The 13,929-nt window shown below is 39.2% G+C and overlaps 1 protein-coding gene across 1 annotated transcript; it reads right to left on the bottom strand.

Moving 5' to 3' along the window:
• Positions 1-2,492: 2,492 nt before the first annotated feature.
• LOC138027135 (uncharacterized) lies at positions 2,493-13,448 on the bottom strand. Its single transcript, XM_068874681.1, has 3 exons — positions 13,437-13,448; positions 8,222-8,310; positions 2,493-4,928 (listed from the first exon to the last, which is right to left on the bottom strand). The coding sequence occupies exons 1-3, from the start codon at positions 13,444-13,446 to the stop codon at positions 2,946-2,948; spliced, it is 2,082 nt and encodes a 693-aa protein (XP_068730782.1). The 5' UTR covers positions 13,447-13,448; the 3' UTR covers positions 2,493-2,945.
• Positions 13,449-13,929: the final 481 nt, after the last annotated feature.

Below are 13,929 nucleotides of genomic sequence, written 5' to 3'. Positions count from 1 at the left end.
AACACGGAAAACGTCCTCTTTGAGAGCTGTTGATGTGGAGCGCTTAATCTGGGAGAACAGTAATATCAGCGTTGCAAGTGTAATGGTGGCTGATTTTGAAAGGGAGAGGAATAAAATTCATTTTAGCACCGACTTGCACGAAATGTCTGTTCGAAGTCTAACGTGCAGTCATTGGCTTAAAACTGAGATGACCACCTAATATTTTCCTTGCCGAAATCTCATTTACACTGTCGTAACTTTGTGAAAGCCGTCTCTTGCACTTTTCAAGTGAAACTGAGAGCACATTTCCGTGCCTCGTTTTCGTTCGGTTGACTTGAATAGCAAGGCTGCACACGACATGCAAAGGAACGACAAAGGAAGAACCGGCAAAATCAAAAGGTTGAAAAGCAGCCGCTGAGAAAAGCTGAAAGCTGTCCATTTTATTTTTCTACGAACTTTAACAAGAGTGTTCCCAAAACAGTGCGACTTTGATTTCCAAGAGACTTTAGCGGATATCGAGGGTTACTGAGGCCCTGACATGGTAAATTCCGACAAGCGTCATGGCCCAAAAAGTAGCGACAGCACATAAAATGAAATTCCGACAAAAGACATCCTTTCCCAGCAAAATCCGACAGTGCCGTCAAGACCGAGAATGAGGATTAAACCCCGACACGAGTGATTTTAAAAAACAGAGAAGCGACACGGGACCCCACCCTGTCAGGGCTTCGTTACTATAGGAATACATTCCGAACTGTCGGTTTGCTAGGAAATATATGCCTTTATATAATGCCATAAAACCATCTAAAGAAAGCGGAAAATAGTAATTGCAGAGTATAATAATTAAATGTTCTCTTTAGGTATCCGTGACTTTACATTGCACAAAATAATAACTATTCGGGCCCTTAGAGTTCCCCTGTGACCAAAAAATCAATTCTTATTTTTCTTTGAATTGTTAACCAAACACTAAGCGACTAAAGTTTTAAGCCTTGATTAAAAAAAACACCTGCTCATTTTAAATGAAATTTTTCTATTCAATGATCCGCCATTACTAGCTTTAAGTTCTTGAGAGAGCTGTATAAAGGAGAAAATGACGTCAAAGGCTCACTAGTTTAAGAATGCATTGCGTGTGTACGCCGCAGGCTTAATATGCAGCACTGGAATTTTGAGTTTTCAGACTTTTAAACTCGCGTTTTACATTTTGTGTGAAGAGCTAAGAGACATCCCATTATAGTCAACTGAAGGAAGATTAAGGTGATTCATCAGAAAAAAAAGTTGTCGAACGATTTTCTTGAACCTTCCCTGAATGTTCCTTACTAATCCTGTTTTGAGAACTACAATAAGAAACATATGTCACCGTGCTTGCTTAAGAGATATAATGGGCCAATCTTACCCCAATGATGCCTGTACTGATACTAATCACGCGCGTTATTTCATCAGCTCAGGGTACATTTTGCGGTAGCTAAACGAGCTAGAGGCTTTTTAAAGCAACACTTGAAAAAACACCTGATAAGTAGAAAGTCTAGAGCATATGAAATACTGTCTTATATAGTTTATGGAAAAATCACTCACCTTAAAACGATGTCGACTCAAAACGTTTCTCGAGTCGTTGTTGTCAAGATCATAATTTACATCCCTGGGTAAAGAGCTTTGTGTACATTTTTGGCTATATCTTATTTTCCTTCTGATAATTAAGAAAAGGTTTTAAAGCGGATAGTTTGTGCACCAAAATTATGGAACAAAAATCGATTATCGTAGATCAAAACAACAAAATTCGCCATGTTCGCAGAATGCGCGCCCTTAAAGAATTACGGGTCATTCACAACTTATCTCACGTGTTTTGAGAACTGTTTCAGCGTGTATGATCGACTTTACGCCATATTTACAATGTTAAAAATTTGATCCAATTTATAAATTGACACGCGATATGCGCAGTACAGGATGCGCAGTTTTGTAGTTAAAGGTGGGCAGTCGACAGGTGGATTTACATAAAAATAGGAAACGTTTATTGGAGGCAAAAGCTACCACTTACGTTGATTATAACAAGAGAAAATGAGGGGACAGAGAGGGAGGCTCCCGGTCAAGCCCTTGGGATATGTCATGTCCACGAAAGTTATTTTTAGACGAGCGGAAGTCTTCCGAGACGTCCGCATGCAGGCCAACTTCGGTCCGATGTTTGAAAGAAAATAAATATTCATCAGCCTTCCATGTGCGCCGTCATTTTCTCTTTTCACTAAGAACCTGAGAGCGAGGCAAGACTGCATGCGGACGTCTCGGAAGACAGACTTCCGCTAGAACAAAGACTTCCGCTCGTCTAAAAATAACTTTCGTGGACATAACATATCCCGGCTAACGCCCTGAGCCTCCCTCTCTGTCCCCTCATTTTCTCTTGATTATAATCAAGAATTTTCAATTGCGATGTCCAGTTGTTGAACTTGGCTGGTTCACTGAGAAAAGTAAAAATTGTCAGAAATTTTACGTTTTAGGTTCCTAAGAAAGTTTTGATTAGAGAAAAATAAAGCAATAAAACTTCAAAGCAATTTATTTCTCGGTCCGGCTCATACTGTTTGAAAAGGACAATCCATCATGTGCATGAATGAGAAAGGAATCCCAAATATTCTGGTCAGTCATTTTTATGAAAGCTTTGGACACTTGCGACTGATCATCGATTTCTAAAGTAAACAACTTCTGTTCATTAAATCAAACTAATCATTCTTCCTCAAAGTCAGTAAACCGAAGTCAGGAAATTATATTTTTGGCTTCCGGCTAGGTTTGAGAAAAACTGACCCCTTGTACAATATGCTAAAGTACAATTATGTTTGCAATATTTCAACAAAACAAGTTCAGACCGGCTTCTTTGAATCTCATCGAATAAGCAACGCTGTAGAAGGTTACCATGCAAGGTGTGAAGGAGGAGACAACGCTGTTTTGCTAAGTTTTGTAGACTGGTTCTTCAACTTGTTAAAAAGTCAACTTGTAGAAAATGGAAAATCTGGTCTTTCATTTCTTTTTAAATGAATTCCGACTAGCATTCTATTAACAAGGAATCGGATGAGACAACGTTTGTAATTCCATTGGGAAACAATTTTTTCCATAAATGCCTCCCCGTCATAGCGCACGTTGTAGTGAAATGGTCCTTGAAAGTCTGGGATTTCAGCTTCCCTATCAGTACTTTCGTCTGCAGGGCCAACGTTCAGACTACTCCCTCTAATCAGTCGGGAACTTGGACCTCCTTGACTACTCGAGAGCATGCCTGAAATAAAAGAATCGTAGGATTCCTTGAAGCTCTCAACGAAGGACATCTTGCCAAATGCATGCGGGCACCATGAACCACCTCGTAATTCAGCAAAATAGCACATAGCTCCTTGACGCAAGTAGAGATCTCCATTAGGATCTTTCCATTGAGTAGAACCAGTATGTCCTTGAGAGAATCCCATAACCGGGCTTGGCAGGCACAAGGGTATGGGTGGGATAGAAGATACACCAGGAACTGAAAATGTTTGTCCAAGAATTGCTTGGATGTTGTCAAGTATCAGAGAAAATGCAGGAATGAAGACTCTCTTCGACAGATTGGGTATCTTGTCTCTCCACTCCCTTGTTGTTGGTCTGGCGGTAAAACGTGGGACACCGTTTAATCCAGGAATAGAAAGTGCCCCAATTTTAGTGTCCAAAAAGACGGTAAGCGCTGTAAACATGCGACGGTAACTACTCAAATGCAGTGACTCTTCTACGTCGGCAAGGTAGCTAAGCATGCTAATCATTAAACTGATGCAGAGTTTCTGAAATTCGTACCACGCAAACATGTCGAGCCAGTCATAGTTTTTATAACTGTGAAGCTCGGTGAATTCCGTTTGCATCACTGGTATTTTTGACATATCAAGTCCAGTTGCATCAATAAGATAATCCAAGTAACGAGTCGTTCCCTCCCCATCTTTGGTGATTAAACAACACGACCTCAAGAAGAAGGTCGGCATTTTCAGGTTATCGTAGTCGTTTAGTAGCGCCTCAAGCACCGCTAAAACGCATTCACCGATGCCAGCTTGTGATCGGCACTTTGCGTTATAAACGTGGTCTAGAATAGCCATCTTTACCTTGTAAGATTCTAAAATATGACTGCAAAGTAGCCACTTGGCTACTCGATAACACTTGCGATGTACTTCATCCATGGACTGCATGAGATGAAGTTCTGCCTGAGCAAAGGAAACATGAAAGCATTTCCCACAGTCTCGAGAACACGTTTTAGGTACCAGAAAGCAGCCCAGATCTTTGACCAACTGATGGAAAACTGATGGGAAATTGTCGTCTTTTGCGATCTCCTCCATAAACGTATCGGTGCATGGAATTGATGGCATGATGTCCACGGTAATTTGAAATACAAAGTTCGCTCCTTCCCATTTTAATTCAAGACATGGTACTTGAAACGAAGAGCTGCTGATAGACAGTATGTGCAGTGTGCCTGTTTCCCTTGTTATCCTTTTCTCAACATCTGTCAAAGATTCTAACGATGCATCGAGCATTCCAGAGAACAATCCAGAAAGATTTTGCAGGCTTTTTTGGTGGTCGCTTTCAAACGTGACCTGTACACGACCTGGTCTACATCCTTGATGGATATCAATTTCACCAACATTTACCTTAATGTTAAAATCAAACTCGTTGGGAACAATGAGTTTAGTTCCTTCGTAGAAGCTTCCAACAGGTAGGATTTTTTCCACTGAAAAAAGGTCTCCATATGTTATAATTGGAGCTTCCCCACTTGCAGCAATATTAATGGTTGCAGCCTCGTCGATTGATTCAAATTTCAGAGTCTGACCTTTGTTAAGAATTGTTGACAGCCCTTCAAGAACAGCCGACTCAACATCCCTGACTTCGGACGAAGTTACTCGAAAACTGCAGCCCACTTCATGAAGTTGGTTGAGAAACGTGCTCAGACTCATGGCAAAACATAAAAGAATCTGGAAAAGAGATTATTAATTTTAAAGAAAGCAAGCCAAGATAGAGATTGACAGGTAAGGTTTTTGACCTGTTAATCGCGACAATTATGCGATAGGAAACCTAGCACAGATACAAATCTCTTTGAGGGGAATTGGCGACACTTTGAAGTTATAAAATCCGCTAAAATTTTAGGCGTTACCATTAGAAAACATCTGAAGTGGAAGGAACACATTGGGAAAATGACAACAACAAGCATCTCAGCGACTTTATCTCCTAAAACAACTTAAGCGCGCTCATGTAGTTCATCGTTTACTAATAGCGGATCTGTTCGGCCCGCGCTCGGAGCACCATGGGTAAGTAAATATGGTAACCTATCTGTGAGAGAAAATTTATTTTTGGCAGGAGCTCATCAAGAGGAGCCTCTATCTCCTCTAATTCCTTGAGTCAACCCTTTCCCGAGTAAATTTATTTTTAGAAACAGGTTTTTCCCGCGAAAAGTATCATAATTCCCTTGACGCTGAGATAGCTCTGTTTTGATTAGCTTTTACAGCAGTGAGCGTGCTGAATCTCCCAAGGGAGGTGTTCTATAAATAAATCTACTCGGGAAAGGGTTGACTCCGAGGCCAAGTATGGGAGATAGAGGCTCCTCTTAATGAGCTCCTGGTTTTGGTCACCGTAGGACCGTACATCCGTCCACCCACTTAAATTAGGGACCTTAAGCAAGCACGACGACGACGACTACGAGAACGTTGTCTAAAAATATTATTTCCCGTTACTGTAATAATTTTACGATTACTCCATGTCGTTCGGCTTGGAAAGTGTGAATGCACAACCCAAGAATAAAATTGATGAGAACGGTGTGGATATTCAGAGAGAAAATTGAAAATCGTCATCATGTGCTCTCGTCCTCCACATGACCTCAAATTTGATCATTTCACGTCGTAGTCAAGACGAGAACGGCAAAGAAATGTATCAAAATGTAAAACGCACGTGCTGGGCGTGCAAAGCTATTGTTTTTGTCTACTAAATATGCAAATTTGCGGCGTTCTCGTAGCCGTCCTCGTCGTCCTTGCTTAAGGTCCCTATTTATGCCAATGTGACCAGTATCACTTGACTATGTCGAGGCCACACTCTGGCTAGTTTACGGCGTACATCTTTTATATTGGACATTCAGGTTATAGTCAATTGACGCCCATCAAAACAAGGCATCCACTGACCACTATAACGTGACCATATCGCGGGCTCAAGTTTAGAGCTCATCGAGGTCAGCTGTTTCTTTTTTAAGTTGACCGCTGACGAGGCACTGGCTTTCGATTGGATAGCAGGCTCAAGCCTGGCTAATGCTAATTAACAAATTAATGTCAGTCTGCGGATCTACTCGGCTATCACGTCGTGGATCCACAGCTACTTTGACAATGTTATGACGAAATTCATTGCCAATGACAGGACAGACGCATGAAAAACTGACGTCAATTTTTTTTACAATAACAAAAAGGGAGAGGGGTCAAAATTAAGTCAAAACACGAGAAGAACGCGAGACAAAAATGCGAGAAACTTTAATCTGACGCGAGCACTATCGCATCATCATCGCATAAATTATAAAATTATGTGTCTGTCCGCTTATTGACAAGAAAAATTAGCCAATGAGCGCACGAGAATTTTGCAGTCATTGACGCGGCTACACAGCCATACTACGTCAACAAAAGCTTTCAACAGCTGACGCTTTTCGTGTTCAAGTGGAAAACGGTTTGGAAAATATTCCTTTCCTGCATTTTTCGCCGGTTTCAGTCCAGGTTTGACATACATAGCTGTGGTCAGGACAACGCTGGTGGCTACGCAGTTGTTCAAGTCAAGCAGCGGAGGGATATAAACTTAAGGCTGAGTGTTTATTTTTGCCCCCGCAGGGTTTTGGTCCAGAGGCTAAAACCCGAGGAGGCAACCTACAGTTGTAGAAGCCCACGCGTAAAAAGGGGAATTATGTAAACCAATATGTAAATTGGTAGATATTGTTTAGGGGAAAGAACGATTTGCGCAACCGAGCGCGCAAGGTGGTATCGGTATTGTTCACCGAGTTCGTGAGGTGTTCTGGGTAACTAAGGGTCGGCATAGCGATTGAAGGTGAGTAATTTTCTAATATTTACAGTGATTCCTTTTGTTTCAAAGATCAAAGATTACAGTATCTGATAGAAAATCATATTGCCTGTGTCAGAAATCGATTTTTCAGGCACAAATCATAAACAGTGGCGACGATTTGTCAGACACAAATGAAATCAGAGGCTGAACAGGGGCGACACACAAACTTCTGGCCGCAACCTCAGAAAGCAACTTAAAGCATAGTCACAGTATCATCATTTTCAAACAATCTTTGGGCATTTTTACAACGGTTATTCACAGATAATGATAATCAGTGCTCCGAATATAATAAGCGAGTTTTGTTCCTATTTTACCGTAGAAAGAACCACATGGATGAGAAAGATGACGACGATTATGTTTCCTTCTAGTCGTTGAATGTTCCTGTTCCTGTTTTACTATCATATTTTCAAAGCATTCTCCAAAATTAAGTACTTTTTTCTTTTCAATTGATAGTGTATCAAATAAACGCTGATGGAAATTAAAAATAAATGCTGTTTGTTGTTTCCCATCCTTTCCTTGCATCTTTCACTTTCATTTACCTACCTAATTACATGTAAAATAATATGAAGACATCACAATGTGCAGATACGTATTATCTTAGGCGGGGGCAGATTTCATGAAAACTATTACTAGTTAGATTGTTTAGAGCTGCTTTCTGACATATCTTTAGCAGATTTTTAAATTTGGTAAAGTCGCTTGATGCCTGGACGACCTATGACAGAAGAACAGAGACGAAAGAAGAGAGAAAGAGAAATAGAACGACAAAACAGTATACCAGTAATAGCTCAAACTACTCCACAAATTCTTTTTTCGGAAACTAAACTGTTTGTTATTCTTATGGAATCGTTATTTCAAGTGGATTCGTACTTTAAAAAAGTGGTTTAAATTAATCGCTGTTTCCTTTGTTCAGGAATGAATTCGAATTCTTATTCTCAAAAATAACAATCACTTGTACTCTTTTTGGACATAAAGAAATAGTTGACTTGTTTGTTTGTTTTGCTCTAAAATGCGAGCGAACAAGTGTTTTTCACTCCGTTTGCCTACACTGTAACTGTTTTTCGATGTGCCTCGACAGTGACAAGAAAATTTTGCTCTTATGTTATAAACACGTAATCGCGAAACGTGAGTTTTCGTAAAATTAACTAACTTGTGTTTTCAGAAGTTTATTTCAAGCACGTACAGGTAATTTGTTGGAGGTCTTGTTTGAAGTTCGTCCTTTCTTGGTTGCAGTATTTTGCCGATTCTTGTTCCAAGCAAAGCTGGCGTGCTCTAGTGAAATATATCAAAATGTGAATGATCCCGTGGAATACCCGCGTACCTTTCGAAACAAACAGAGAACTACCTTATAAAGACTTTACATATACAGTCAATGCGGGCATCACGACGCTTTACAACAAACGTGAAAATTTATGCTGGAATTGTGTAATCAAATCTTGGAGACTGAGTGGAAGTACACACAAACCTATGTGATCTGTTACCTTCGCACAATAACATGTCTTGTAATTACAATCTGAGATCCCAACGAGTGTTTTAACTAGCGAACACTTGGCCAAGCAGAACTAGATTTTATTAAATTTAAGTAATTTTTTGTACAATGTTCTCTTTTTACGTATAATGTTTATATACTATAAATTGCAAATTTTTAAACACAGTTAATTCAGTCTAATGAATGCTTGATGTTGTTTGAAATAAACACTGTATCTATCTACATATTCCCCTATTGATGCCAGAAAGCGCAGGGACAAAGGTGTTATTGAAGACGACTACAGAGGGACGAATATCATATATGCCAACTCTTCCGGATTATCTCCTGGCTCCTAAATAGGTCTCCAAGTCTGCCAGAGAAAGTGACTTGAGGTTAGGGAGGGAGGTGGCGGGAAATTAGCACAATAGAAATAATCTCCAAAGTTAAGTTCTCCTGTGGCTGCATGATCTTTGGAATATGTTGAGGGGGATATTCCACGGGTAATAAGCTGAACAGGGGGAATATGTCAAAGGGAAAATGTTGAGGGGAATATGTTCCCTGTATTGCTATGCAAAGCTCAGGCTCCAAATGATGCAGCTTGCCAAGAGCAATGCTGGCAGATGTGGGTCCTTGCAAATCAGCCATCAAAGATGTTCTGAAGTTCATTTCATTTTTTTTATTTTACTGTTTTTTCCCAAACAAATATAATAAATAACTGAAATATAAGAAAATAAATTGGAGAAGGTCACGATATAGTAAAGACTAATTAGTGCCCTGAACAACGCTGATTATAATCTATAGCTCTTTACATAAAAAGATGCAAAATAAGCAGTAAGAAGTGTGAATGAAAGCAGAGCTGAAAAATACGCGGCCATCTTCTACACTGACCGCTGACTGTTTCTGAAGTTCAAATATGAACCATGCATCCAACTGCACTGAGTGTTGTACAGGAAAGATCGGGATAGCGAGAGTGAAGGGAGAGGGACAGAAAGCCAGAGAGGAAGATGGAGGGAGAGGAAGAAGAGGGAAAGGAAAAGAGGAGGAGAGAGACAGAAAGAGACGGAGGGGGATAGGCAGAGGGAGTGAGTGACCGCTTTATTTATTCTTGGAAATCCATCAGTAACAAAGCTACTGTCTCAATGAAAGCCAAACATTAGCAATCAAGCTAATGGCTAAAAACAGGGAATGACAGGGCCGAACAGATGAACTTTGTTGAGAAGGTTATTATTTTTGCTGCCATTGGAAACAAACGTTTCTTTTCTATATTCAGCAAGTGGAGCTAAGTGGTTTATCAGGAATACATGTAAGTAAATTAGTACTACAAAGATTATAAACTTGAGTATCTATTTCTTAAAAAAATGTTCTTGCAAACTGACAGACAACTTGTTAGTTATTTGTATGTTGTGCACTATGGTGGCTTTCGGTCTAGTAGGTCTCGTTTCAAGTTTATCCCAATATCTTCAGAATAAACATATGGAAATCATGTATTTGAACTGCGGATTAAAGAATGAAGATGAGAGATCATCGCAGTTATGAACACTACTTAAACAGTAATGGAAGTAAAGCCTGAAAAAAACAAATACAGGCTTCTATGTGAGTCAAGCCCATATGACCTCTGTGATACCAGCGTAGAGCTCTAGCAACTGAGCTAACAAGCTAACTAAGACCTATAGTCATTTTGTTAGTTCCTAATAAATCCATGAGTGGTGAAATGAGAATGAATATATAAAAATCATACATTTAGACTAGAGATTAAACAATGAAGATGTGAGTGATCGTGGCAGTTATGAACACTTCTTAATTAATAGTGACAATAAAAAAAAGAATAAGTCAGAATATCAGTTTACTTGCATTGAACTAAGAAAATAAAGCTGATTATAGCGGAGCTCCGCGCATCCTAAAATCTTCTCACAACATATACCTAATTACAATAACGTTGTCATAGAAAAAGCACAAAGCCAAAAAGACAAAAGGAAAAATTAAGCCAAATGGAAATTAAAAATTCCAATATATATGCTTAAAAGACTGATTTAAGTTGATTTAACTTGGTATACGAAAGTCTCCTTTCCTATTTCTCAATCATATTTCAAATCAGTGATGAGAGGTTAGTGCTGTCCAGGGGAAAATTAAAGTCCAGTACACAATGCATGAGTCTTATTCAGAAAACAAAAGTGTTTATTGAATCATCATGTATAACACAAGACCACATAAAAAAAAGAAAATAATAAATTAAATAAAGTAAATTAAATTGTCGGGCCTTAATGGAAGGACAAAAACACCACTTGCTATTTTTTACTGATGTGAATGATGGCTGGAATAATTGTTCATTCATGCTCAGTATCTAAGAACAATGGAAATTGAAATTTGCATAATTAAGTCATATTTGTCTTTTTGCTTTCTTCTACAAGAATGTTATTGCAATTAGGTGTATACTCACCCTATTTTCTTTACCCGGATTGGACATTTTGTAAAATAATTTTGTCAGTTCATTATCTTTAGTAATTATAACTACCTAAATAGATGTATCATAAATTGCACTAGTATAAAGTGGTAAATAAAAAAATTTGAACTTGAACTTGAATCATCTTTTTCATTTGAGGGAGGGAAGGCAGGAGGGAGTGGAACAGGAAGAGGGCGAGGGAGAAGGAATGTTGGAGGAAGGGGGAGGAAGAGAGAGACAGAAGAACATGAGCTAGAGAGAGGGGAGAGGAAAGAAGAAAGACAGATGAAGATGGTGAAGGAGACCAAGACATTAAGGGAGGCGGGGGGAGGAGGGAGGCCAGGGGGGAGGGGGGGAGTAGGGAGGTTTTTGGTTAAAGCCTAAATGGCAATTAACAACGGTGGGGTTACCACAATTCAAGTAAAGTGAACATTTCACATGTTTGAGGAGTTAATATACCTTACTCCAAAATGATGGCCATTTTTGTATTCTCTTGTTATATTGCATATTGGCCTCGTTCAAGGTTAAATATTCTTTTGAATTCTATGTTTGAAAGCGAGGCCAAATGGGTCAATTTGCAAGGAAACAAAAGAATACTAAAATAGCGACCATTTTGGAATAAGTCCTATGATATTCAATTTATGGGATCAAGAGGATGGTTAATTTAGGAGACTAACATTCCCCATGTTAAGCAGGTGACCCACAGCCTTCAGCATGTGTCACTTATGACCAACTCCCCAATGGTTAGCAACCCACAGCCCAGTGACCTGCAGCCTGTTGCCCACTTCTTTCCCGTTGAGCATATTGCGTTCTACAACTGAAATATTTTTGGTTAGTGGTATATCAGTTGGTGCTCATGCTCAAATGTGGCCTACTTGCTTAAGCCTAAGATGAATGATAGTGACTGTTCCAGTGATGTCCTGAACATGAAAAGTGCTTTTCTAAAGCATGAAAAGTCAACACGTTCCTCAAAAGAAACAATACCATGCACTTCCATTCAGAAAATGCTTGCTTGCATGGCCAATACATTATGACCAATCATGCACAAGCTTATAAAAGAATCAATCAAGTTTCCTTTAAATGAAATAATGTGATAAAACAGCGAGTTTCACTCATTATCAGTCTGTCCCTTCAATCCCTTTGCCATGTTTGGTTTCCCTTGTGACATTCTTGTAAGAGAAAAAAAAATGACACTAAAATATATTAAACAGTGTTCCTCTGTTAGGAAGCTGGAAGAACAGCTGGCAAGTGTTCTCAAACCATGTATAGTTAAGAATTTGTTTTCAAGTTAGTTTCAGGAAATTCATTTAAAACATCTTTAAAACTTAAAGAATGTCTGCAGCTCACTGTGGTGTCACGTACAGGCATAGACCCAAATGAGTAAAACATCACCAGAGTCCATGATGAACCAAAGCAGATGACTGCATCAGAACAAGCACGTCAATGTACCCCTTGGCACTGAAAAACTTCAAAAACATATTTGAGTTGCAGGAAATGGGCCACAGGCTGTAAAGTGGGCCATGGGCAACCAGGTGATCCACCAGCAATTAGCAACATAACACCCATGCAAGGGAGTTGCTTTATAGTTATAACGTCTGGAAATCTGGGTTCTGGAGATTATTGACCCATTCGCTCTCTCCAGAAAAAGATCAATGCAATCACCCCTCCAGAGAAAGTCCAAAGTTAACCCTCGTACAAAATTGTCCCAGCCAACAAACCTTACAACCACAGGTGGGGTAGCACACACTTCAATGGGAACTGGGACTGTTACAATTTTTTTCAATAACCTGTCACTTTCAGCAATGAGGACAACAACATGTGAACTGATAGTTCTTGCAATTTTGGAAATTTGAATTGAAATATTAGTTTCTCGTAGCTAGAAATAAGACCCAAATCACCTTTATCAGAGATATTTGATGGCCAATGTGGGAGACTGGAGGATTGCTTCGGTATTCAGAAAACTCCTGGATAATCCGGTTTTAAGAGTTGACACATAATATTCCCTTTTTCAAGTTTCAAATCTATTTGTCAGCACAACGATTGCCCTAGACTGAGTGTGATGACAGAAGTCATTATCCTTCTTATTTATTTTAGGGCGAGTTTCAAGCGAGTGTCATAAAATCAAAACCAAAGTAATTACTTTGGCCAATCAAAAAGGACGGAGACAATCCAGTAAACTCGAAGTAATTACACGTAGCCGACACAAAGCGCGAAAATTGTGCACATGCGAGCCTCGACTGGTTTTGGTTTTTGAACCAATCAATGAGTGAATTAATGCAAAACCAAAGCAATTCACTAATTACTTTTGACACCCAATTGAAAACCACTCAAAGCAATAAGAAAAGTGTTCAGGTGCTAGGATACGTTTTGACAGTCATCAAGCAGGATAAATAAAAGTATCCCAAGGCTTTCAAACTGTGACTCTGGCTATGTTCTGCTGTGTGCAAGAAAATTTAATCAAAAGTTAGGATAATAATTATATATACTTACCACATTCCATGTGTTTTGCTATTTGCAGTTAAGTAACTTGAAGCCACACAGACTGAGGGAGTTTTAAGGCTATTTAGATTTTTAATTTTTGCACAAGCTAATGAAAATTATATTTTCAGGTAATAATTTAAGTTAAGTTTAGTTCAATCCTCTCGGAATTCCCATAATCTGCCTTCAATTTTCGGTCGTAGTTTTAAATGCTATGCTACTGGTTTGTCAAAGTAAATTCACAAATTATGAGCATTAATGTTAATTCACACATACATGTAACGGCAGGTATTTTTTGCAGGTTGCAGGTTGAAATTTACCGTGACTGTTACATGAATAGCTAACCTCAGGCCTAATTAGGCCTAAACGTTTCTTTAGGCCTAAGGAGGCCTAAAGAAACGTCTTTAGGCCTAAGGAGGCCTAAAGAAACGTTTTTAGGCCTAATTAGGCCTAAGGTTAGCTATTTATGTAACAGTCCCGGTAAATTTCAACCTGCAACCTGCAA

This window comes from Montipora capricornis, chromosome 1 (genome assembly GCF_036669925.1).
Source record: "Montipora capricornis isolate CH-2021 chromosome 1, ASM3666992v2, whole genome shotgun sequence".
In the NCBI taxonomy this organism is placed as follows: Eukaryota; Metazoa; Cnidaria; class Anthozoa; order Scleractinia; family Acroporidae; genus Montipora; species Montipora capricornis.
This window is presented reverse-complemented; position numbering and strand designations above follow the sequence as displayed.

Coding starts and splice junctions, on each gene's coding strand:
- LOC138027135 (XM_068874681.1), bottom strand. Junction 4,929..8,221: donor AGACCTCCAACAAATTACCT/GTACGTGCTTGA, acceptor TCTCTTTTCCAG/ATTCTTTTATGTTTTGCCAT.